Source organism: Cynocephalus volans, chromosome 7 (assembly GCF_027409185.1).
Source record: "Cynocephalus volans isolate mCynVol1 chromosome 7, mCynVol1.pri, whole genome shotgun sequence".
NCBI lineage: Eukaryota > Metazoa > Chordata > Mammalia > Dermoptera > Cynocephalidae > Cynocephalus > Cynocephalus volans.
The window spans coordinates 16,794,818-16,822,685 of record NC_084466.1 but is presented as its reverse complement, the minus strand read 5'-3'; the positions used below and the strand labels follow the sequence as shown (position 1 = coordinate 16,822,685).

The 27,868-nt window shown below is 33.3% G+C and overlaps 1 protein-coding gene across 1 annotated transcript in view; it reads right to left on the bottom strand.

The window, feature by feature from the left end:
- The window catches only part of UGGT2 (UDP-glucose glycoprotein glucosyltransferase 2), a 187,900-nt gene that overhangs the window by 117,479 nt on the left and 42,553 nt on the right, over positions 1–27,868 (bottom strand). The window contains exons 7-13 of the mRNA XM_063101517.1: positions 26,366–26,438; positions 22,420–22,520; positions 15,379–15,478; positions 13,118–13,178; positions 4,126–4,217; positions 3,040–3,190; positions 567–686 (exon numbers count right to left, since the gene is read on the bottom strand). Coding sequence (XP_062957587.1) covers positions 567–686; positions 3,040–3,190; positions 4,126–4,217; positions 13,118–13,178; positions 15,379–15,478; positions 22,420–22,520; positions 26,366–26,438 — 698 coding nt within the window. The remainder of the gene's footprint in view (positions 1–566; positions 687–3,039; positions 3,191–4,125; positions 4,218–13,117; positions 13,179–15,378; positions 15,479–22,419; positions 22,521–26,365; positions 26,439–27,868) is intronic.

Sequence of the window (27,868 nt, the reverse complement as noted above, 5' to 3'; positions counted from 1 at the left end):
CACCTTATTCTAAATGTTCACTGGATTTTCTGTGATAAATTGCTTTAAATGGAAATGGAAACTGAATTTCAACCAAAAACGTAGCATTAACATAACTGCCTGCTCAAGATTGTTGCAGGAAATAAATATTTACCTCATATGTGAAAAAAAGTAAAGCCTTAGGTGTTTTCTGCACATTTCAAAGTTACAATAAGATTGTTTGGATATTTAGTATTGTAATAATAAACTAACATGCATAGATGATAAAGTCATATTTATGTCTTTTCCCCTGAAATGTACTACCCTTTAGTCATTAGTTTTTTATAATATAGAATGAAAAAAAATCTTATCATAAAATCATTTGAGAAAATGTAAAAATAATCCACCAACTTAATATTAGTGTTACACAATGACATTAAGGCTGAATAATAAGAGGCAGATTATGTGACACTGCTAGCTTTTGAAACCCAGTAAGCCATGCTTCCTCATTACAACTCAGATGCCTATTTACCAACAGAAGGTAGTCCAAAAATATTGCTAATATTTTAATAAAATATATATTTAAATACCTAATATATAAAACTCACCAAATTATGAAAATTACGCCTTATGGAAGGTATACTTCCAAGGAATGTGGGCTTCAGAAGTTCCTCGCAACTTGTAGGCCATGTAACATACAAACCATCATTTTCTAAGTCATTAATCCACTACGAAAGAATCCAAAAATCTGTGAAAGCTATATTAGGCCAACATTTAAATCATTTTCAAAGCCATATTTTCATTATATCAAGTAACAACTGAAAATATACATAGGATTTTCTATATTTCTTTATTAAATATAGGAAGCCAGCTGAATATTCAAGGAACACATCAAAGTATACAACTGTATATATCTGTAGCCTTTTACATTAAGCCTTACCTCAAAAACAATTGATTTCTTTCACTCATTGTGTTTCTCATGCTACAAGATAAAAATAAAAACTACTCTCCATAAGCCATTTAAGAGAGAAGAATATCTATCTTAATTATCAGCAATAAATGAGGCTCTCCACCTCCCCTCTCAATTTAAAGGCTCGGATATAAGAAAAATAAGATGGCTTATAAAAGTTATCAAATCAACATCTTAGATGTCTTGATCTAATCAACTGTAAAAGATGGAGAAAACATATAAACCACTGTTTAGATCTTTTAAAAAATCTTTTGATCTGTGTAATATTACTTCAAATCCATCTTTCTATGAAAATCTCTTATTAACTTTAATGGCTTTTCTCAGGGAGTTTTAGTCATACAATCTTATGTCATGCAACACTTTTATTTTCTCATTTGTAATAATTATACTTTCTATAATATTGTTAAATCAGAAAGGTGATATGGCCATGCTTATATTGGTCACACTGTAATTAAAATGTTTCCAGAATTTCATGATTAAGAATGATGTATTATGCTAGTTTGAGATAAATATTTACTTATTCATTTAGGGAATATTTATATCTATTGAGTACCTACTAAACCCAGGGACATAATGTTGAGAAATAAGGTACAAGTTTCTACCTGCAAAAGGGTTATACAGTCTACTAAGAAACAGACCACAGGATATATGTAAAATTATAACTGTTGTAAGAATGCAAAGAGATTGATAGTTCTGACATATATGTGCATACACTCATATGAAGAATCACATATAAAACACACACACACGTGTATGAAATAGTTAACTCAGTAGGCCTGGGTGGGTCATACCTTACACATTCACAAGAAGGGCCTGTTTTCACGACTATCTCTAGGCAGGCACCTGAGATTAAGCTCTTGGAGTGTTCTAATAAGAGTGTTTTGGATTGATTAGGGCCTTGAGCCATGCTGCAGCAATTCGAACAGTCTGTCTAGAGAGTTCATATAAGCAGTGTAATTTATAATGAACACTTGCTTTTCTTCTAAAAGTCTGGAGTATCAGTGACTGAGGGCAGGTGCAGAGCCACTGCATGTCTACATGACAGATACCATTTCACAACCCTAAACTCCAGGCCCAACCAAGCTTCCCTAGTAGGTAGCATTCCTCATGTATTATTCCTCTTCAAATTAAGCACATTCTATACAACTCCACTGGGAGAGAACTCTTGAAAGCATGCACCTGGTTTCCTCTGGACTTCACCTCTGCTGATTTTGCCTTGTATCCTCTTGTTCTAATAAACCATAACCATGAGTATAACAACATCTGGATCTCGTGGGTCCTTCTACCAAATCACTGAACCTGAGGGTAGTCTTAAGGGACTCCCTGATAACACACACACACACATACACACACACACACACACACACACACCCACCCACCCACCCACCCACACACACACACACACACACACACACACACACACCCACCCACACCATCTAATCTGGATTAAGAAAGGCTTCTCTCAGGAAGAGTTGTTTGAGCTAAACTCTGGAAAAAGAGTAATAAGAGTTAATTGAATAGAGAAAGGAAAAAGTGCTTTCCAAGCATGAGATAAGGAAGAGTGGGAAAAAGAATACTTCACAGTCTAAGAAGTGAAAAGTGGAAGCAGGCCCTATGCAGCCTCACAGGCCATACTAAAGCCTACTTCTGTGCTTAAGCAAGGAATGGTGATGTAACCAAATTTCAAAAAAAATTCACTCAGGCTATAATACACAGTTCAAAATGTTAGGAGGCCACTACAAGTTGTTTAGGCAAGATTTTTATCATGTTAAGGCGGTATTCTTATATTCTTCAGATTTTAACTATTTGATGTTCTATTGCTGCTGTTGTTCATGGGATTATCCTGTTGTTCTTGTTTTGTTTTTATCTAAAAGCTGGAAAGGATACTGACTAAAAGCGAGTAGCTGTTCTTGTGAGGAAATTTGGAGAATATGAGGAAGGGGAAGGAAGCTACAAGGAGGAGCGGAGATGAGTTTACATTTTTACTCTTTTTTACACTAAGTACTCTTCCAAAATGCTTAAATTTATTCTAAAGGTTGCCAATATTTGGTATCATGTTAAGCCTTAAACATACCAAAGGTTTTAGAACAAGGAAAAGCATGAGTACTTACCATTATAGAAGAATGCCGAATATCTAACACATAGGAATGTTCCGAAACGTGTGAATTTAATCTTAAAAAGGTACTCATATCTTCCCGATTGATCCCAAGATTGTGAAGTCCATTCATCATTTTTCCTTCTAATTTCAGCATATCCAAAATACTTTACGTTCAAAGAAAAGAAATGTTTTGTTTTGATTGCCAAATTTTTAAAAAATCTTTTAAAGTTTGATAGATTTCTCAAAGCATTAAAAACAAATTGGTATTTTTATTAAGAGCACAGGAAAATATATTGTTAAATTAAACTTATTAACAAATAAGACAAATAGCTTTTCTAGTTATCCAGAGTAAACTTATATGGTTTTTTTAGTGGTAATAAAATCTCATTATCATTTAAAAGATAAAACAAAGAATATTGCATTCTTTACCTAAGTAGTAAGGATATAACGCCCTGAGCAAGCCAAAATGAGGGGAAAAAAATATTAGGTCACTCTTTTGATAAACCTACTACAAAAATAAGATCAAACAGACATAAAATATAAAATTTTAATACAGGGGAAGCCTCATTAAAGTATGAACATGCACATCTGTTTAGAATACGAATTAAAATTCCTTATTACATATATAATAATTTTGTTAGTCCTTAAACATGGTAGAAAGTATTACTGCTAAAACAACAATAACATCAACAGTAAATAACCTCACTGACAAAAAGTTTGGGCAATCTGAATCTTCAAACTACTGTTTACTGGGGAAATGCCTCATGTTGCTTTCTGAAGGATAGAGGTCCCTGGCTGATAAGCCCAGTCCCAAAGAACTTCTAGGCTAAATCATCAACCTTCTCTTCAATAAAAAAGTTTAGAACAATGGGATATACATAAGTCTAACGTTCATTTGAACAAGTATCTCCGACGTCTCTCCCAGGTCTGACACTGTAAGACACTTTGGGATTGCACATTTTGGTAGAGTACTCTTTTTACACAAACATATTGCTTTATCTTTAAAGTGGTTCTTTGCATTTTGACAAATACTAAATCCAGGACAATGTTTACCCATATATAAACCATAGTTAGTTTATATCAATAATTCAATACTTACCTAAAAGGATCATAAACATCCATATCAAGAGGCAGGCCATTTATAAATAGATGAGCATCACCTGGCTGAATTTCAAATCTATCTCGGAGATACTTAGGATAGAACAAAATAATAGTTAAACAAGTGATGTAATAGTGGTTTATGTCAGGGGTCACCATACTATTTCTAGAAAGGGTAAAGAGTAAATATTTTAGGCTTTGCAGGCTATATGATCTCTTTTGCAACTACTCAATTCTGCCTTTGTAGCACAGAAGCAGCCTTGGATAATATGTAGACAAATGAGCATGAGTATGTTCCAATAAAACTTTTATTTATAAAAACAGGTGGCAGGTTAGATTTAGCTTGTGGACAGTAGTTTGCTCTCCCTTGATCTAAGTGATACAAATCTTAGGTTACAGACAGAATTCAATAGATGAATATTTTGATTTTGCAATATTAAAGTTCTAATGCTACAATGATTACTTACCTGCTATATTTTATATAGCGTGTGTTTGTGCACATACGCAATTTGATAGCTGGTACATTCCTATTCCTTGAGGCAATGATATCCCAGTAGTAAAACTCTGGTCATGTGTAAATATTTGGAGCTCACATTAAATTCATGAAAGTTTCCATTAAATTTCTACTAATTGAATTTTCACTGTCTTTCACTCAGTGAACATTTCCTGAGCACCTGCAATGTGCTAGAAACAACTTTAGGTACTAGGACCAGTAACAAAAACAAAAAAATGTAACACTCCTGCCAGTGTAACAGTTATCAAGATCACGGTGTTAGCAGCAGACCTGGTTTAAGTCCTGGTGTTGCTACTTACTAGCTGTAAAATCTTGGAAATTCAATTAGCTTTCATAATCCTGTTTCCTTAACTATAAAATGGGAATTATATTTACCTCACAGGTTTGCTGTAGTTTTAATGTAAATATCTGTGCCTAGTCACATATAAAGCACTTACAAATGAAAGCTTTATTATTACTATTACAGGGGTAGGCAAATTGGTTTAAGAGGAAAAACAATTTTAAACCTGTGCATTACAATGATATCACATGATAAGTGATTAATAATAGAGATTTGTGTAAATTACTCTGGAAAGGCAGAGCAAGTAACTAACTTGAAGATATTTAAAGAAAGTTTGACAAATGTGAATTTTTCTATATAATTATCATCCAACATGACAGGTGAGCTACATACAGAGAAGGGAGAGGATGAACTAAACTTGTAATGGGACAAATAATATTTCCACTTGTTTTATATAGAATATTGACAAGAGATAAACCCTAACATAAGAAGATTCATAGGTAAGATTTTCATTTGTCTTTAGCTACTTCTATGCCTTTCTATAAGTACTTCTTCTAAGACACCTGCATTCCAACCTCAAAATCTACAGATGCCTAGTGAATTCATATTGCTTGCTATTTTCCCCAAAACTACATTAAACCTTCAAACACACTGATTCAAACTCTTTCCAGTACCTCATGCATTTCTGTTTTAATCCATCTCAGCTACAACAGAGAATAAATCAAGCACACAGATTCATACTAAATTGCTAATTCTCAAGACAGTTATGTGCTAATAAATTCTCTCTCCTCCGCCCCAGAGAAACAACCTTAAATCCTAAGAAATTAGTCTGAGTTTATGACATGACAGCCTTTCTTTTAAATAAGGGGTGAGAATTCAATTTCTAGTGATATGATAAACCAAAGATCCAAAAATCCTTTTACTAAAAGAAAGCACCAAAAACTAGATTAAAATATTAATAATGTCCTCTTAATGTGGCTTAGCTTTCAAAAAAATAAAGAATTCATCTGAGGGCAGAGAGGAAATGGGAATATGAATCCAGAGATATAAACAAACACTAACGGCTCCGTCCTGAGAAAATCTAGAGCTTCCTAAGTGGCCCAAAGCTTGGGTTTTTAAGGACAGGACAGAAAGTCTCATACCTACACAGGATAGAGAGTAGCATCAAAAATATTCTTGTGTACACTCACAGTGAAAAGGTAAACTAGAAAACAAAATGTTCTGCAGAAACAGCAAAGAACCTTGTCTATCTCACCTTGGTTTTTCCAGGAGGAAGAACAAGTCTTCCATATGAATTCATGGCCTCTGGCTTATCTACACATGGGTCTGGAGAGTGATTTCACACTTTTTTGTGGCCCACAAAATATAAACTTGGACTTTTTAAAGTGGAATTAAATTGGGAATGCTCCTGGGCTTTGAGCAGAAACAAATGCAAATCCCCATGGAAAAATTTAAGCTCATTTATTAAAAAAGAGGAAATAGTTTATTCCAATATATCTCTTTAACAACCAACAGAACTGAGATATTACCTCAGGCTATAGAAATTCCAATTGATTGGATCTCAGAAAACTGGCTGAGCTTTATAATGGTACTGGTTTATAAACATGTCTGGAAATTCCTAAGGTAAAATTACATGCATTCTGAATTTAAAACTTCAAGTCAAATCAGATATAAATCCTAATATAAGAAGGTTTTTATTTTCAGGATAAGGAATAAGAAAAAATATTCTAAAGAAAATATGATTTACAGATATAATTTTGGAGATGATGTTCTAAAATTTTCACACAAAATAATTAGTTGGAAACAATTAGAAGAGACGTGAACTTTTATATGGGTAAGGTATAATCCTTTATCTAAATTTTGTATTTAAGTATCTGCATTTTGTTCATTATGTAATTATGTAATTGAAACAATCTGTTTCACACTGATGCAGCAAAAAAAAAAAAAAAAAAAAGTAGCTATGTGACAATATCCCCATTTTTCTCCAAACAAAAAATGTTATGAAATACATTAATATGTATAATTTAATAGCTCTGACAGTAAACAATAAAAGACACAGTGGATTGACACTTAACTTAAAATCAACAAAAGTAGATTCTGGTCACTCAGAACAAAGGAGCAATTATAAACTTCAAGGGGAATTTGCTGTACTTTGGAAATTTGCTACACTATTGTCTCCTGAATAAAACTCGAATTCTCTTATACAACTTGAGCGTAGTCATATTTTTTGCATGAGCCCCAAATCAAAACTATATAAAAAGCTATACACTAAGAAATCTTATGCCAATCCCAGCACCTTTCACCTATTCCCTATCCCCTACCTCTGCCCTTAGAGCTGTTTTTTGTTTTTTCAGTTTCTTGTTCATCCTCCTAGTGTTTCTTTATGTGAACACAAACATATACAAATATATATTCTTGTTTTCTGCTATTATTTTCTTTCACAAAAAAGACAGACTTGCCAACAAAATGCATTGTCAAACTTCCTCAAATTTTGAAGTCTGGTTTCTCAGTTTAATTCTGATCTGTATTTGCCTTATTATGAGAGGAGAGATCATTTTATATAATTAAAGATTGCTATTATTTTTTTTGCGTAAACCTTTTGTTTATGTGTTTTGCAGGAAACGTACTCTTTGTGTATAGATGAAATGTAACAGTGACATACAATGAGGGGATTCACATGCCCTACCCACGTGCAGTAATACTGCAATGAACAGTCCAAGATTTTCTGACCTTCCAGTCACATCCATACTCTTCCCCAGGGTTGAAATCCAGTTTATTTAACTATTTCTCACATACATGCTCCATCGGCTAGTGCATAACATGGACTGCTAGTCCAAACACATTTACCCTAGATTAATTACATGACAGCCATTAGCATCCTTGTCTTTCTCCCATCGGTGTGCTCTGAAGAGGTAGCTAATCAAGAAGACCATCTGCAGTGTCATGATTATTTAGTTTACTAATTAAAGATTTCTTGCTCTACAAACAAAGCTTATTTCAAACTTTCACTGCTAACTCCAAATGGCTGAGAGATAGAAAAGGTAATGGTGGTGGGTGGTTCAGTGGCCCTGAGCAGGCAGGAGTAGCCAGGTGGCCAGCATAGATATAAGAGCAATAGCCTTCAACCATGCAGTCAGGGTATGTGGTGGTGCCTACACAGACATTTTAAGTCCTATACTTTATTCACTTATTTTTGTTTTTTCATTTTTATTGAAGTAAGATTTTAAGGCTTTTCTCTTAATATTGTTTTATTTGTGTCCCAAAGATATTACAGTTGACCCTTGAACAAAGGGACACTGACCCTCTGCACAGTTGAAAATCTGTGAATAACTTTTTGACTCCCCAAACTCTTAACTACTGAAAGCCTACTGTTGGCCAGAAGCCTTAATGATAACTAACATAAACAGATGATTAACACATACTTTGTATTATATGTATTATATACTGTACTATTACAATAAAGTAAGCTAGAGAAAAGATGTTAAGAAAATCATGAGAAAGTACATTTCCAGTATTTATTGAAAAAAAATCCATGTGTAAGTGGACCTGTATAGTTCAAACACATGTTGTTCAAGAGTCAACCTTAATATCTTATATTTTCAAGTGCTATTGTCTTTTTTTCTATTATAGAGAAATACTTTAATTTGATGTGTACTTTCTCTTCTACTCATGAGTACATAAAAGTTTTTAATCTTTGAGTGAAAAGCCCTTTTTCTCTAATTTTGTTACTGATTTCTTGTTTGCAATAAGGCCAGGACATTTTTTCTATTATATCTACTTTCTGGATTTTTTTGTAATTATTATTCCATACAGATTTTTAAAAAAACATATTTTCTCTATTATCAGATACAAAATTTGTAATATATCAATAAGACCTACCATGTTGAAATGTTGTTTGGTTTTCTACACCTTTATTTACTTTTGGACTATTTCATCAGTCTTGTACCAAAAGGTGAACTGTATTTCTCCCAGCAGGTTCTGTTTTATGAATACTCCTATTGTGTACTGATGCATAGACTGATGCTATATTTTCATTGTTAATCATGCCTTTTAGTATTACAAAGGGCCATTTTTTTGCTTCTTAATGTTTTCAGATCTGAATTTAGCTCCATAATATACTAAGATCACTACTCCTGTAACACAGTATTGCTTGGTATACTTTGCTTATCCTTTTATTTTCAACATTTCTGAATTACTTTGAGTTTTTATTTCACATACATGAAATTTTGCCTAATGATTAAAACAGAAAATTTTTGTTAATGTTAGTTAAGTTTGCTTAACTATTGCTATTACAAACATGGTTAGCCTCAATTGTTATTCTTCCATCCTGCATTTTAGATGTATTTCTAAAATGTCATTAACAATTTAATCTGTTTTTTCATGTATTCAGTTACTTTTACACTTGGGAAAATTTGGATTTTTTTTCTGCTAGTTACTATTTAACATGCATACTCATATAATCCTCATGAACTCTCTTTAAATAATATCTAATGATGAGTCTGCTACAAAAAATAAAAAATTAGCTTTAAACTTCTTCTTTCTGCCTCTCCTTCATATGCATAGCCCGACTTCATTCAATAGTTTTATTTTTGCTAATGGTTAACTCTTAAATGTGTTTAGGCTTCCACTCCTTGATTTTTCAACCTGAAATCATATCCTCTAATTCTGAAGTATTACAGTTAAGACAGTCAGTAAATTTATTCTTTTCTTCCCCCCCCCATTTTTATTAGTTGTAATACCTCATCATTGGCAGAATAGGTACTTTTTACGTTCTGCCTTATCACTCTTTCCATCACCTTTGTTTCAGTTCGGTACCAAAACATATTCAATGCCTAATAGCATTTTGCCAAAGTATCTTCAATTAGTTCTAAGTTGAAACTCCTCAGAAAGTGCTCTTGGGAACAATATTACCTGAATTCTTGATGCTCAATGTTCTTTATGCTCTATATATACATATCTATCTGAAAGACAGCTTGAAGGACAGCTTTTCTTTCCTTGAATATCATATATATATGGAACTCCACTGTTTCATGGTTTTGAATGTCATTTTTGAGAAGTCTGAGGCCAATCCAATTTTTTTTGTTCTGATCTTTTTTATTAAATACACAAATAGTTTCCCTTTATTCCCTAATAAAGTTCAATAGCCTATGTCTTGGTTTTGACCATTCTGGGTCAGATTTCCCAGTTACACAGTGCACTCTTTTCATTTGTAGATTTGGGTGTTCTTCTATTTCAGAAAAATTTTCTTTTATTTATTTATTTATTTATTTAATTTTATTTTGTCGATATACATTGTGGCTGATTATTGCTCCCCATCACCAAAACCTCCCTCCCTTCTCCCTCCCCCCTCCCCCCCAACAATGTCCTTTCTGTTTGCTTGTAGTATCAACTTCAAATAATTGTGGTTGTTATATCTTCTTCCCCCCCCACCCCGGTGTGTGTGTGTGTGTGTGTGTCTGTGTGTGTGTGTGTGTGTGTGTGAATTTATATATTAATTTTTAGCTCCCACCAATAAGTGAGAACATGTGGTATTTCTCTTTCTGTGCCTGACTTGTTTCACTTAATATAATTCTCTCGAGGTCCATCCATGTTGTTGCAAATGGCAGTATTTCATTCGTTTTTATAGCTGAGTAGTATTCCATTGTGTAGATGTACCACATTTTCCATATCCACTCATCCGATGATGGGCATTTGGGCTGGTTCCAACTCTTGGCTATTGTAAAGAGTGCTGCGATAAACATTAGGGAACAGGTATACCTTCGACTTGATGATTTCCATTCCTCTGGGTATATTCCCAACAGTGGGATAGCTGGGTCGTATGGTAGATCTATCTGCAATTGTTTGAGGAACCTCCATACCATTTTCCATAGAGGCTGCTCCATTTTGCAGTCCCACCAACAATATATGAGAGTTCCTTTTTCTCCGCAACCTCGCCAGCATTTATCGTTCATAGTCTTTTGGATTTTAGCCATCCTAACTGGGGTTAGATGGTATCTCAATGTGGTTTTGATTTGCATTTCCTGGATGCTGAGTGATGTTGAGCATTTTTTCATATGTCTGTTGGCCATTTCTATATCTTCCTTAGAGAAATGCCTACTTAGCTCTTTTGCCCATTTTTTAATTGGGTTGCTTGTTTTCTTCTTGTACAGTTGTTTGAGTTCCTTATATATTCTGGATATTAATCCTTTGTCAGATGTATATTTTGCAAATATTTTCTCCCACTCTGTTGGTTGTCTTTTAACTCTTTTAATTGTTTCTTTTGCTGTGCAGAAGCTTTTTAGTTTGATATAATCCCATTTGTTTATTTTTCCTTTGGTTGCCCGTGCTTTTGGGGTCGTATTCATGAAGTCTGTGCCCAGTCCTATTTCCTGAAGTGTTTCTCCTATGTTTTCTTTAAGAAGTTTTATTGTTTCAGGGTGTATATTTAAATCCTTAATCCATTTTGAGTTGATTTTAGTATACGGTGAGTGGTATGGATCTAGTTTCATTCTCCTGCATATGGATATCCAGTTGTCCCAGCACCATTTGCTGAAGAGGCAGTCCCTTCGCCACTGAATAGGCTTGGTGCCTTTGTCAAAGATCAGCTGACAGTAAGTGTGTGGGTTGATTTCTGGATTCTCTATTCTATTCCATTGGTCAGTGTCTGTTTTTATGCCAGTACCATACTGTTTTGGTTATTATAGCTTTGTAGTATAGCTTAAAGTCAGGTAGTGCTATGCCTCAAGCTTTATTTTTTTTGCTCAGCATTGCTTTGGCTATGCGTGGTCTTTTATTGTTCCATATAAATGTCTGAATAGTTTTTTCCATTTCTGAGAAAAATGTCTTTGGAATTTTGATGGGGATTGCATTGAATTTGTATATCACTTTGGGTAGTATGGACATTTTCACTATGTTGATTCTTCCAATCCAAGAGCATGGGATATCTTTCCATCTTCTTGTATCCTCTCTAATTTCTCTCAGCAGTGGTTTGTAGTTCTCATTATAGAGATTTTCCACCTCCTTGGTTAACTCAATTCCTAAGTATTTTATTTTTTTGGTGGCTATTGTAAATGGGCAGGCTTTCTTGATTTCTCTTTCTGCATGTTCACTATTGGAGAAAAGAAATGCTACTGATTTTTGTGTGTTGATTTTTTATCCTGCTACTGTGCTGAAATCATTTATCAATTCCAGCAAGAAAAATTTTCTAATTGTAGTTTTAAACCTTTGTTCTAGATACGATGTAGTTGCGGGGGGAGGGGAGAGAGGGGAAAGAGGAACAGATAAAGAGACACGAAAATCAACTACAATGTATATTGAGAAGTTAAAACAAAATTTAAAAAAATAAATAAATAAATAAACCTTTGTTCTGTCCAATCACTTTTTTCTATTTCAAGGACTGCAGTATAGGCATGCTGAATCCTTTACCTGCCTTTCATCTATTGTTTTCTCTTGAACCCCCTGTATCTCATTACTTCTGCTTCATTTTCTCTGCATTTTTAAAAAAATTTTTTTTTATTGAAACTTAATTGATGATACATTTGTGGGGTACAGAGTTGACTATCAATATTTGTGCACAATGTATAGTGGTTAAATCAGGATAACTAGCTTATTCATCATTACAATACATGATCCTTCGTGTCCACTAACCAATTTCTCATTGACCCCCTTCCCTTCCTCATTTCCCACTTCTAGTAATCCTAGTTCTGTTCCCCCGTTCTGAAAGTTCATTGTATTACTGTGACTGTTGTTTTTTTCTCTCTCTTATTTATTTATTAGCTCCCACTTGTAAGTGAGGACATTCTTTGCATTTATTTCTATCCATGTCTTCTACTGTGTTGATATAGATTCTAGTAATATTTCAGTGGTCTAACATTGCCTAGGTCCTCACAAGCTTTTAAACGAAACTAATTATGAGAAACAATAATTAACTCTCAGCTTTTATTCTTTATCCTGTAAACAAAACAATACTATATGGGCAGAAATTCTGAAGTATAGGGTAAAATAAATAGGAGATATGTCAGGAAAGACTGGCTAGAATCACAGAGTATGCTACATATAGCAAACAATATAAAAATGGAAGAATCTGAACAGTTTTAATAATCAAAAAAGTATAAATTAACATGTTTTTGTACGAAAATTGAAGATCCAAAGTCTATTTCAGATATTATTATTCAGTGATATTAGTGTGGTAAATTTTTTTAAAAAAGAGTTCAAACAAACCTTTTGATTTTCCTGTATTTCCTCCCTCATACGTTGATTTACAGCAATTCTGGTCAGAGATCTGGGAAAATAAATACTGACATAATTCATTCTTCCTTAAATGTTTAGGACTAATCTATAACTCAATGTAACGTAATACTGTGGATATGAAACTAAAAACTCCAAATGCTTCATAACTGAAAAGTGTACACTTCCATATAACCTAATTTGACAATGGTACTAGGGCTTTCATTTGACAAGAGTATCCGATTCAGGTGGAATGGAGACTGTCAAAATTTCACATGCACTAATTGCATGCATTAAGTGTTATCATAGCTTGTTTATTACTAGATACTTATTTTTTGAAAATACTTGATTCAAAAAGCTATTTTGTGTTGTTTTGCTCATATACAGAAATTTCGTATGAACTTACCAATGTCATCATATGTGTGAATGCAAATATGCAATTTTCAGGATATTTGTACACAAAGAATTTTGATTAACTTGGTATCTTACCAGAGCATGTAAATTTTAAAATACTGACAATATTAACTTTAATCACTCTTGAAGAGTTTATAATTCCCTTATAACGTAAAAACAACAGAATAGTTCCTGTAGACTGTATTTATTAAACTTGGTAACCTCTAAGAATGCTTAATTAGTTATTTATTTGTCAATTTTATGCATAGAAGAAATGATTTAACAAATTAAAAGAGTGTTAATGCAAAGTTCCACTTTAAGGAAAACTCAGGCAGAAAGATGTATCTTGAAATAACCTGTGGGAATTGTGTACTATCTCTTAAAGTTTGGCACCATTAAAACTACAACTGAAAATTTAATAATGCAATTTTTCATTCATTTAGCAAATGTTTCACCTCAACAAATATTTTCTGATTATCTACCAAATGGCTTTAGAGATATGCTCAAGCCTACAATTTAGCCATTAAGCAATGTTAGCATACTTTGCAAATTTTTCTTCATGACCAACCACAGAGTAAGAACAGAATTTAGCATCAGAACCCCTGAATAGTTATACTGACAATGTCAGTAGAGCTAATACACTGTCTTATTAAAACTAAAATTATTATACTTTATTTGTATTTGATCTAATAATTACAAAAGCTACTGTTAACAGCAGTGCTAGTAAACATATTATTTATATATTTATAAAATATGTATGAATGCGTATAAGTCAGTATATAAATACTGACATCTCAAATTTTTGACTGTTTAAAATTGACTGAAAGAGTTATATCAATATATTCATTCTTAATCTGTAAATAGGGTGACAAACTACTCCACTATTTTCAGGGTATCATTAAAAGATTCTTAGTATCTTGTGGCCAACTATGTACTACTTATTTATCTTTCAAAGTAAGGAATACCTACATTTAAGATTCAGTAATTTGTACTGTAGATAAATGTACAAAACAGTGCTTGAGACAAAAAGAGGTATAGCAATCACCCAATGTTTAAGACGGTATGCTGAAAGCACAGGTTGCTCTCCAATTCTTTTTAATAAAACATTATTGTTACATATGCACTTATGACTTTTCATGTGTTGTATCTCTTCAGTATAAGTTAACATTTTAGATTTTACTTGTTGCTTATAATTTTTTATTCTGTCATTCCTAAACAGAACACAAATGCAGCAAAGTCATGTTATCTGGTAGATCCTCATAACACATGGTAATCTAAATTGTCTTCATTGGTCACTCTTAGATACAAATGTATTTCCTATTGAAATGGAAAATATGTTTAATGTAAAATCAGTATTTCTGGAAGCAATTCAGTTAGATATCCTACTGGCAAAAAAGTATTACACAAAATATTCCACACAATTAAGACATTACTAATTGTTCAGAATCTGAAAGGGTAAGAACATGATTTGGTAGTACTTTGAGCATAGCACTCCTATTTAGAGCAATGCTTTTCATCATCACCCATCAGGGAAAGAAAATAATACTCCTTATTATTTATTGTTTAAACAAGCTTTTTCTTTGATTACTACGTATAATTTTAAAATTGTTTATATATATATTTTCCTTTCCATTTGCCTCTAATTCAAGAATTCTATCTTGTAGTGTACACACATGCATGCACAAATCAATATTCTGTTCTAATAAAAAAGCCAACATACATAATGAAGAAAGGCCTTAACTTCATAAAAGCTATACATACTAGAATTGACAGCTTCGTGTTATATGAAATCAGGAATTTTCATAAAACTCATTTAACAGAAAGAGATTTGGCTACAATGAAACCAATAAACTTTAATATACCTGGCTTTTATGGGGAAGTTCTGTGAAATATCTTTCATTAGTTTAATGGCATCATAAGCTGGAGTGGACATTATTTGAGAAGCTGCTTGAAAACTAAGATCTGGAAAGAAAAAAAAAATCATTAAGTAATCTAACATAATGTTAGAACTTTATAGACATTACCATGTAATTTAAATAATTTTACTCAATCCTTCTTTCCATATATTTATATATAAACATGTTAACACTTATATTTAGTATTTATAAAAAGTTTTAAATGGAAAGCTATCACTTACGTCCAATTAAGGTGATCTTTACACTTTTATGAGTGAGTAATTATCATTAAATATCCATTATGTTTTCTACAAATTACAATATAATTCAAAAGAGAGATATATGAAAAGAAATGCTGACACAAAGTTATTTTTTCTATATTTAGGTTAAATAAAACATGTGACAAAAAGCTTTGATGAAAAAATAACAAAAAGGAGGGGAAAAAAGAGCTATGAAGAGCCAATTCTGAAAAGAACGTTAAGACAGACCCAATGTGTTTAACACAGTAAACAGAAACATTCACTTTCTTTTTCAACATTGTTTTACCTTTATGCTGAAATATAAATAAATTCCTAAATTTAGTACTATTTTACCTGAAATGACAGTCGTATGGAAAGAAGAACGTGTGTGGCTAACTGCAGCCAGTCTCAAATACGTCAGAAGCAATAATCTTAGTCTCATTACTTTGCCAAGAGTCAGAAAAGATTTAAAACCGAATTTTCATTACCTAATAGTGAAGCATATTGTTTCTCTTTAACATTTTCACTAGAGGTGAAATCTTAGTTTATTAAAAACTGGTAAAATAACCAGTTTAAGATAACAAGGCTAGTTTTGTTTCCTTGTTCTCAATATGAAATGGCTAATCAGCCTGGAGTCTAAGCCTGTAAAAAGATGCTGTTAGGGTAGCTTCCCATCGTATGGTAGAGTGTAAGAGAGCAGGGTTCAAAGTCCAGCTCTGTGTATACTGGGGTGCAGAAAGCTGTTACTCCAAAATATGGTGCTCTGACATACTGGAATAAAGAAATAGCCTCAAGGTCTCTCTTACCTCCCTCCCATCCCCCATCTCTAAATACTCTGTTACTCTCCAAAGCGAAGGTTCCCTTATTTGCCTAAAGTTCACACCTACCAAAGAGGAAGACAATTACCTCCAGTCTTTTCCCTCAGGTTTCATTAACTCATACCACAGGAAGGAAGACTGAAGTCTGCCAACATACCTGGACTTTTGTCCAGGCGCCTTTCTACTCAGTATTTTCAAGAAAATCATTTACCAGTCATTGCCTGTTCTACAGGCCAAATAGACTTTGTCCCAGACCATTTAATGTTCTCCAAACCCACTGAATCCCCCAAAGAATCATTTATTCATACACCCCCATTTTCCCTTTCCCTATGAAGAAGAGTATATAGGCTTTGTACCCCACTGGAAAATTGGGAAATTACTCTCTTGTGATTCCCCATGCATTTCCCCCTCCCAGCACATTAAAATAATAAAATTTGATATGCTTTTTCTTCATATTAATGTTTACTAGTTGATTTTCAGAGAACCTTCAGGGTGTTGAAGTGGAAGTCTTCCTTTGGCCACTACACATACTAGCTGAATAACTTTAAATAGAATTTCCTCAACCTACCTCAACATGTTTCCAGCCCCCATTACTTCAGTGAAACTACTATCAGTCCTCACTAATGTCTCCTAACCGCCAAAATCAATGAACATTTTTCAGACCTTATTTTTCTAGGATTTTTTTGCAACAGGATCACTTCTGCAGTTTTCTCTTTCTTGCAAATCTATTTCCTTCAGCTTCTATAATGTGTTCTCCATTTCTCATCATCCCACCATGTCTTCTTCATGGGCTCTACTTCCTATCTGTGGATGAGCAATAGGGTGCCCTCCCTAATGCACTGATTGTGCCATTCTGCACTCTCAGTCAGCACCCCCTCCTTTTTAAAACCTTTATGACAAGATTTTCAACCTTTTAAATCCTCTCCTTTCAGCTTGAGGACAGTGTATTCATCCCACCATTGGACCTTATCATCTGGATATCTCATAATCACTTTAAATCACCATTTTCAATGCTGGTTTCATTATTTTAGCCCCATATTCAACCCCTAAACGTACTTACATGCTTTGTATTCTCTCTACTCAGGTTCACAACTGGAAATTTTAGAGTTGTTTTTGGCTACTTTTTACTCCTAAATATTTACCAAATCCAAGCCTTCCTTTCTATGCCTTCTAGCACAATCATAGTTCAATCTCTCATTACACCATTTCAATGATGTCTTAACTAGATACCCTGTTTCTAGTCCATTCAAATACATCTTACAGACATTAGGAAGGCCAATTAAAACTAAGTTGACTATGCACATATTCTTTGCTTAAAGGCCTTCAAAGGTACCCCATCACTTACAATTTTCCCAGTTATGCAAAGGTCCCTTAGAAAACATTTGAGGGATGTGGAATATACTACAAAGCATATGTACTTCACAGGGCCTGGTTTTCCAAAGCCTCGCAGTTTCAAATATTGACCTTGCAAGGACAGGAAATTTTCCCCAGGTTAGTGAGTCTTTGTTGCAAGATGAGAAATGTGGCACAGCAGGTTGCTGGCTCAAAGACAGACTAGTTACTGACTGTTATGTAAAGATACTGAGAAATTGCTGTAAGGTCACTTAATTGTCTAATGGAATGTCATCTGACTTGTTTCACTGAGAGTTACCAGCCTATATTGTTAAACTATAACTCCACTTATGTTCTCTTTTTGTAACTTCCTGGTCTGGAAAATAAATGCAGGAAGAGAACCCCAATTCGGTGTTAATTTCCCAAGGAAGGGTTGGCTCTCACTTGAGCGTCCCCAGGGAAGTTAACCACTTCGGGGCTTCTCATTGCTCAGAAGAGATGGGCTTTGAGTAATCCTTTGCATCTCCATCACCCAGGGGAAGTGGGGTGACAAATCTGTGGGGGGCGAAGCAATGCAAAGCAACAGAGGGAGGCTTAATATAAAACAACTATAATACAAGAAAAAAGCAAGTGCTAAGATAGAGATGCAAAGGATCTAAAAAAGATAATTGAGAATACTGGAAAGAGGGTGTCTAAAATTATGGACTTGGGAATATAAGCTGTATTAGAGAAAGAAGTGAAGCTAGAAGGAATGTGATAGACTAGGACAAAGATTAGTGAGAGGGAGGGAGTAGGCGAGCTGAAAGTCTAACAGTTGTTCTCAAGCTGAGATTCTTGTTTTAGATTTTAGAACTGGACAAGTTTTGATTGATTATAAAGCCCAAAATATACTCATGTAAAGAGGTGGCTGAAATAAACACACAGTAAGGTTGCAGGGAGGTAACAAGATTAATGACTCATATGGCTAAAGTCTGCATGTATTCTGAAGTACTACAGGATGACAGACTTGAGGAAGAAGTTACAGACTTCCTGATAAATGTGAAAGAGTAACCTGGCAGGTGAAAAATGAGGATGATGAGAAATCATAGTGGGTGGCATAGTTAGGAGGCACAGAAATCACATAAGGAATAGGGATGTCATGGAAGAGGTTCCAGAAAGGAAGAAGCTGACAACAAGCTTCACTTTAAACTTCATCCCAACCAGATCTTAGGTTTGTGAGGAACACAGGAATAACACAAGATGGATTCTTCATGGGAAAGAATTTCTGGGAAAGTCAGACTTAATTTATGGCAGGGAAGTAATATTTATAGACAGTACAAATAAGGAAACTCAGAAATATTTATATTCTACCTTAATGAAAAGAGTATTTAAGGATATAGCAGGGGAGTCATTAAAATGGACTAAAAGTTCTATAGGACATCACAATTGGTCTCAATCAGGACTTCTGGGCCTTTATTTCTTTATCGCTTCACCTGGTGGCTCCTGGTCTTTGTTTTATGACTTGTCCAGACTGTGTTTGCTCCTCCCTGTCTTTACCAACTTGCTTGTACCCCAAGGTTCTTCTGTATCTGGCTGAATATGCTTACCTCTCTCTGTCCTACCAACATCTCTGGCTAAGAGCTCCGTGCTGCTTTACTTATAATACTTGCCAACTCAGCATTTCTGTATGAATTCACATTACTGGTGTTACCCCCCACTTCTTTCCTCCTTCATTCCTTCATAAACAAGTACTTACTGGTTCCTGCTCTGTGCGAAGCATTATGTTAGAATCTAGAAATACCTCAATATGTAGCAAATAATCTCTACATATATTACTATGAGATAGATGCTGTAACAAGGATATGTACAAATGTTATAGTAGCAGAGACAAAAGAACTTGTAATCCTGACAGAAGGTTAAGGAAGTTTCCATAAAGAGATGTTTGAGCTGAGCCTTAATGGATAAAGAATTTGCTCAAGAGAAGATGTATACACATAAATCTGTTAAAAGGGGAGGCTTCCATTCAGGGGGAATCTCCTCAGAGACGTCTTCTTTGACCCCCTGTCTAATTTAGCTTCCATGACACCCCTCTCTGCCAGTAATCTTCATTTTTTTCTGGTACGTAATACAAGCTGTAATAATTTTGTTCCTTTTCTTTTGTTTACTACCTGTTTTACCTACTAGAATTTAAGCTGCAAAAGGGTAAGAAATCTTTCAGATTTACTTCAGAACTACAGCAAATGATAATCAAACATAGTAGGTATTTAATAAATATTTGTTGAATAAGTTAATGAATAACCAAATAAATGGACAAATGACCTGTGCAAAGTTACAGAGAAACGATAAAGTATAATTTGTCAAACTGACAGGAAAATTCATACAGGAGAGTGAAGGTATATGAGTCTGGAGAAGACTGAAGTAAAAGATTAGAGTAGAGCTTCAATGCCTTCTTCCATTCAAGTCTCTCCTAAAGTATTTGCTTTGGAAAAACAGGATGATTTTTGACTGGGCTGGATATTTTCTGTCTGTCCCCCAGATCCACTCTTCTCCATCCTGCTTTGGACCCAAACGGCTGACCTATCTGAACTGCAACAGGCTCCCTTTTCCTGTAACTTCTTGTTAAGCTCAGCCAATACAAGTCACTGGTGTGAAATCAGCAAGCAAAAAAAGAGCACGGAATGGACAGTTACTACTCAGCTTCCTGCCTGCCAGGTCACAGTGGGAGGGCATGTTACCCCACCAGGGGCTACTGCCCTACTGGGCAGCTCTCTCCATACACTATCTCCAAATTTTGATAACTACTGCCTCCTCTTGCTCCTTCAAGAATAGGGGTGGTAAACGTTTCCTTCTAGTTGCTATTTCTATGTTTGGAGAATCCATTCCTTATAGGTTTCTCTCAATTGTGCTTATGCCTTTGCAAATAGTCCTTTTATTAAACTTCTTAGTTGTGTGTGCTAATGTGTGGCATCTTTGACTAATATAAGACCATTATTTGATCAGGGATTTATAAATAATAAATTCTGGTTTTTTTACACACAAAATCAGGTTTTCATTTGAGAAAGATTATCCTGGTTGAGAATGGATTTGAGCCAACTGCCTCAGTTTAGTGTTACCATGATGTCAAATGGAAGAACAGTCACAATGGCTGTGGCATAATGAAAGCAGGGCCACACATGAGGTCTAGATGAAGCAAAAGAGACAAAAAATAGGTAAGTGTATAACAGAGTAGTCCAGGGAGAACAGATTCTATCCATTCAAAGAGGTAAATTCTTTATAGTGAATTTATCCTGACAGTGATCTTGACCATTTCATTCTCTTGAGTGATTTTCTACTAAGTAATGATACTGTGCTTAGTTAATAGAACATCTGTACTAGGTAAGTAAAGTATAGCAGAAGATAAAGAACCCTAATAGACTGTTTCCTGAATATTCTGATATAATTTTAAAATGTGATAGTCAAAGATCTATTAAGTATATACAAAGTTCACCTAGATACCATATGGTACAGTATAAAGAACAAAACTTAGACCCCCAAGTCTTCACTTATTAGCCATTTGGTAACTAACCCATCAAACCACAAAATTTCACTTTTCTCACTAATAAAATGAGTGTGTGTGGGGGGGTGTGTGCTCATTTACTTCATAAACTTACTATGAGGGTCAAATAAGTTAGTTTATACGAAAAAACCCTGTGAACTATAATCCAGATAAAATGTAAAATATTATCTGTATATTATACGTAAGTGAGTCTGGTAAGAGTATTCTGATAAATATCCTTTTAATTGTTATTTTAAAAACAGAAAGCAGACTGGTGGTTGCCTACAGTGGGGGGAGTTGGGGAGAAATGGAGAGCAACTGTGAATGGGTAGTAGTTTCTTTTGGGGGAGATAAAAATGTTCTAAAATTGACTGTGGTAACAGTTGCAGAACTCCAAAAATACTAAAAATCATTGAATGGTACAGTTTAAATGGGTGGATTATATAGTATGTAAATTATATCTCAATAAAGCTATTATATTAAAAATATTTGATGAGAGATGTGATAATTATGGATTAAGCAAAAAAATGACTAGTCCCCATGACCTACTGAATCATTACAAATAATAAAAAAGGAAAATCACAAATTGAAAAGGACTTATAGTTCAATCCAAACTAAATTTTGGTCACAAAATATCTCCTTGTAGGTTGTCAGCACAAAAGCTGTTCTAAGGCTGTAATTGCATGTCCTCTCAGTTGATGTTTTCATTAAAAATTTATCAGTGAAACATGAGATGATCTAACAAGATCAAAATTTAAAAGAGAAGAAAACTAAGATTTAGTTTTGATTTCTCCTGTCAGGATTTTTTAATCACTGTTTTAGATTCTCTGAAATGTGATTTAGTAATTGAGATTAACCTATAAATCAATGTATACTTTTAAAATGATTAGATAATACCAAATAACTACACTTCATATAACTTTGTCTTACAAACATAAAAATATGACTAGCTTGACATATGTATTTCCACAAAAAGTAATGTAATCATTTATATTATTCATATTAGTAATTATTATCTATAAATATCATGTTATATAAAAGCATATTTAACAAAACAGAGATCAGTTACCAAAATGCTGTATTAACATAGCTCAAAATACCTTACCTTGTAGTTCCCAGACTTTCAAAGGCATCATTTCTTTGTTACTCTCAATCAGGTATTTTTGGAATGCTGTCAGATTATCTCTAAGATCTGAATATATTTCTCTGTATCAGAATATTAAGTAATGTTAGTTATCATCACCTATCACAAATCACTGTACAAGCAGTATATTTTAAAAATTAATTCTTCCAAATAATTACACACAAATGAATTATTCATCATTAAGATAACAATAAATTGTCATACAGCTATATCCACGGAACCTAAAGATAATGAGGGAGATACACGTCTCCTTTTTAAAATATATAGAACAAAACAAAATCCAGAGGGATATACTCTCAATTGTTAACAGGACCTGTAAAGGTTGAAAGGAAGAGGGCAGAATTATTGGTTTTAATGTTATATACTTATGGTCTTAATATTTTCTATATTGCAAGTACTGCTTTTATAATTTAAAATAAGACTATTTTATAAGGAAAGACAAAAATGCTTCTTACACGATCTTAAAGTTTATTTCTAAAAAGTTTTATCTTTGATACTTATAAAAAAACTGAAATAAGATAATTTTGCCCAATGCTAAACACATCTAGCATCTTTTAGAGAGGCTAAATAATAATGTAGCAGAATGGCATTTTACCATACATATAATCTAAACTATAATCTTCTTTCCTCTATATTGCTCATGAAATCAAGACATTTAAACAGATATTTAAATAGACAGAATTCTTTATTAACAAACTTTATCTAGCTATAAGCACAATTTATAAAAATACGTATTTTCAACAGTAAATATTTAAAGTGAAATGAAGTATAAATATATAGGGCATATATACACAAATACATCAATCTTACAGTTAAAAGTAAATATACATTCTACATTGTCAACATATGTTGCAATTTTATTACAATGTGGGACTACATTTGAAGATGAATCAAGACTATGGTTGGTCATAGTAAGAAAGCAGTATAACTTCCTCCTAAAAGAAGTTCACTATAGATTAAATTGACTTTTCCTTTTCCAATATTTTAAGTTACAGAATAAAAAGCTTATAAGAGCCATTATATTGTTTTTCATATTTAATCATAATCTTAACTTTCACTGCTAAATTTTTTTTACATAATTCAGGTAACATATGTATTATCCATACAATATCAATGCAAAGAATCTTTGCTTTGTAAAGAACAATCAATTAAGTCACTGTGGAAGAACTAACTTTGAGTATTTCCTGTTTTAAAAAAAGCAGCCCAGAGTTTCAAGGATTTCTATAGGACATGCAATTTATTTCCATAAAACGTTATGCTTAAAAAGAAAAGAACTGTATTTCAAGATGTTGATACACAGTTCAGAATGGTATAAAAATGTATTGTTACCTACTAAATAAATATCTTACTTAGAATAAATCTATTTTGCAAGACGTATTAATTTCTTCAAGCCACTAGTATACTGCTTTGTCAATACACTTTGAAAATATAACTCAATTATCTGTATGAATTAGCAGTCTCTTGCTAAAAATGTTACCCCTGCTCTACACAGTTATCTTTTCATCAGGAGAACAGAACTTACTGTCCTTTATGAATACATGTAACACTAAACAAGAACTAAAGGTGTTACTAAGAACGTTCCCTTGCATTAATTAATTTTGCCATATAATGAAATCACAAACTTTCCCTTCCTGTAAATAAGGGAAAGCATACATAAAATTACAGCCATCCCCATTCTTGAGTATTCGGAGAGCACTCACCATCCTGTTTCTTGTCTTCAATCAGAGTGGCAGGAAAAAAAAGGGGGGCGCAACTTTAATTTTTAACAGATAACTTATACGCATATATGAAATTAACACCTGATGTTACAAGGTTTTTAATATGGCAATCTGTGATGCAATAATTCAGGAAAACAAATATTTTCTCTTATTCTGAAACAAAAATTTCTTTAAATGAAAGATCCAATATTAACCATGATTTTTGTAACCTATTAGATCTATAAAGTTTTAGGTTCTACAAAGTTTTGTTTTAGTATTCTGCCAGAGATGACCATTATCATTTACGATTCCTGTTTTCCTAAGCACGCTAAGTGAAATTTGTCATATGAAAATTTATTTAAAAATTTATCTGATATTTTACGAATGTCAGAGTATAACCACCTTTAAAAATAAAGAAACCAATAAAAGTATTTTCCACAGCTTGCCAAACTACTTTATAAATAACAGAATAAATATACTACTAAATTTTAATGTAGTAAATATTAGCTAATATTATTACTAGAATATTATCTAAAGAAATAATATTTTACTTAGTATTTTTCCTCAAAAGACATTCAATTTGGGTAGTTTTTTTTTTTCTTGGCAGTATTTTGAGAAACTATTTTAGCAAAGAATAACAATAATTGTTAATTTTCATATCTTTTATTCTCTAACAAACAAATAAGGTTTATTATGTGCTATGAACTGTTTTAAGCACTTTATTACTAAATTATATTATTTGATCTCTTCAAATACAAAAACTTTCTAAACAATAAGTATTCATTATACAACTAATTATTTACCTGACTTTTAAACAACTGTGTTAGAATGAACTTAAGCAAAACAAGTTACTACTTTCAAATATGGAAAACTGTAATTCACACAGTAATAGTACCATATTGTGTAAATGAAGAATAGGATAAAAAAAAAATGTTACAAGGCTAATAGATATTTGGCAGTTTATTTGTTGGTTTGTGTTTGTTGTTTCATGCTCTCGAGGTTCAGCCAATACTATAAATGTTGAACCTTTGTTTATGAGACAATTTGTTCTGGGTAAAAGGAGAGAGAGCTGCATTTTAACAGTGACCTAACACGTATCAAAAGTCTTAAATTTCTATTTGTCTAGTTATTCCAGAGATGCTACCTGAGTACTAGAAATGGAATCCCAACTCTGAATTTAATAAACAGAACAATTATACCCAATGAACAAATTTCTGTCTTTAATATTAATATGAAAATAAAACTTCAAATATGGTGAAGGGTCCAGAATTTTTAATACATAAAGAGATGTTATAAATTAGAAAAAAGAAGTAAACACAGCAAGAAAAAAATGAGCAAAGATTAGGAACAAGCAATTCACTCAAGACAAAACTCAAAGGCCAATAAACCTATAAAAAAAATGTTAACCCTTACAATAATAAATGGCTAATATTTGACTGGTTTTGACTACAAATTACAAAATGGTTCAGTCCAATGAAATAAATGCAGAATTTTTTAAAAAAAGAAATAACATTTCACCTATTAAACTGACAAAGATTTAAAAAATAGTGTGCGTGTTTAATAAAGTTCTGGGAAATGAACACATTCACTACTGGGGTGAGTGCATATATTAGCACAATTTTATGAGAGAAATTTGGAAATATGTATCAAAACCTTTAAGAAGTACATATACTTTGATTTATTAATCTTTTCTGGAATTTGTTCTAAAGAAAACCATAGATATATGCAAATTTGTATACAAAAACATTAAATAAAAAAGGAAAAAATAATTTAAAGTCCTCTCCTACGGGACTGTTTTAGTAAATGACAGAATATCGCATAAGATGTGAAAAAGTGAGGTCTACTGTGCAAAAGAACATGCTGTCCGTGCATTTATTTGTTGCTATAAAAATATGCAAAGATTGGAAAGACATACACCAAAACATTGTGAGAGTAATAGTTATCTTTCAGTTGTGAAATCAGTGGTGATTATTTTCCTACTTTTTTGGCAGTTGGCTGGTACTGGGATCCAAAAATTTTTCAATTTTGTGTTTGTTTGCTTTCCCTAGCTTTCCAACATTAGCTATGTGTTACTTTTGTAATAAATAAAAACAACTGCATTTAAAAAAGAAACATGAAACATATGCTAAAACAGCATACCAAAATAATTCCTGTTAATTAGTACAAAAGGGCACAGTGATGATACCAATTTCATTTAAATTCAGACTTACTTTAGTTTCCCAAAAAGAAATCCTTGAACTTCATTTGTTTCAGTCTCATCCTCTACAGTAGTATTAATCACAGCTATAAGTTTGGAAACAAAATCAAAATAAAACAAAATATTTTCAGACTGGGAAAAAGATGTGTAATCCCAAATTAGAAGAACACACACTAAAATGAAATTCCATTTGCTTTACCTTGTTTTTTATGGACTGGCTTAATATACACGCGTGTGCACAGGCTTGTATTCCTGAGTATGCACTCTCTTTTTAAACAGGCTTGATTAGTAAATATGTAACAACCATAATAAATGCTATATAGATAATTTCATAGGCAAGTTCTATTTCATAACCAGAAATGATAAGCCAAAGGGCCTGCAACAAATCCTGGATTTAGCTTTTAAGTCAGGCAGGAGATTCAAATTCTAACAAATACATGAATTGTGTATTCCAGCATCTTTAATGAAAATTGAGGAATCTTTAGAAAGACACCAAAACTCATAGCCTCAAAGAATAAGGATATAATATTTTATAGTAATTTCCCTTCTCCTTTACTTACCAAATATTTATACAGTGTGGTAAGTGGAATATGTGAAGGGTGCTCTGAGATTATAAAACTTGTGATCTCTTACAGCACGGGGTTGCTCTTTAACAGAGTGTATCAGAACTCAGCAAATGCACTTCCTCCTGCTTACTCTCTTGGATCTCTAGGACTACAAGTAAAATCCCTAGGTGCTTTTGATCCAGTCTTCCTTTTCCTCCCATTCATTCATTCATTCATTCATTGGGCCAACATCTGTTGACTGCCTACTACGATGACTGACAAGATAGATGGTAAAAAGAAAAATACAAAAGACACAGACCATGCTTGCTGGAAAAGGAGATAAACAAAAAACTTTAATAGTGTAAAACTTTTCTTTAAAAAGGTAAAGAAATATAGAAAGGGAAATAGAAAAGGGAAAACCATCCTCTGACACAACAGGAAGATAGGCAGCCATCTGCGAAGTACTAAATGATATATACCAGTATGAGTATTAAAGATGAGTAGGCTTTAGATGAAATGAAAGAGATGGGAGAAGGAGAAAGGGTTGTAGGCGGAAGAAACAGCATATGCTAAGGAATGAACTACTAGAGGTTATAAAGGCTTTGCATAGAGCCCAAGCACAGAGGCAGGCAGGGAACAGAAAATTATTCTGTATAGTAGCTTAGTGTTGCAAGACCAGAGGGTACAAATGAGAGGGGGCTGAAGGAGAGTGAAAAGGAAGAAAGAAATCTGATTGTGAAAAGCTTTATTTGCTATGCTATAGTACCTGAATTTAGGGCCGAGCCCGTGGCGCACTCGGGAGAGTGCGGCGCTGGGAGCGCAGCGACGCTCCCACCACGGGTTCGGATCCTATATAGGAATGGCCGGTGCACTCACTGGCTGAGTGCCGGTCACGAAAAAGACAAAAAAAAAAAATAATAATAATAATATATATATATATATATATATATATATATATATAGTACCTGAAT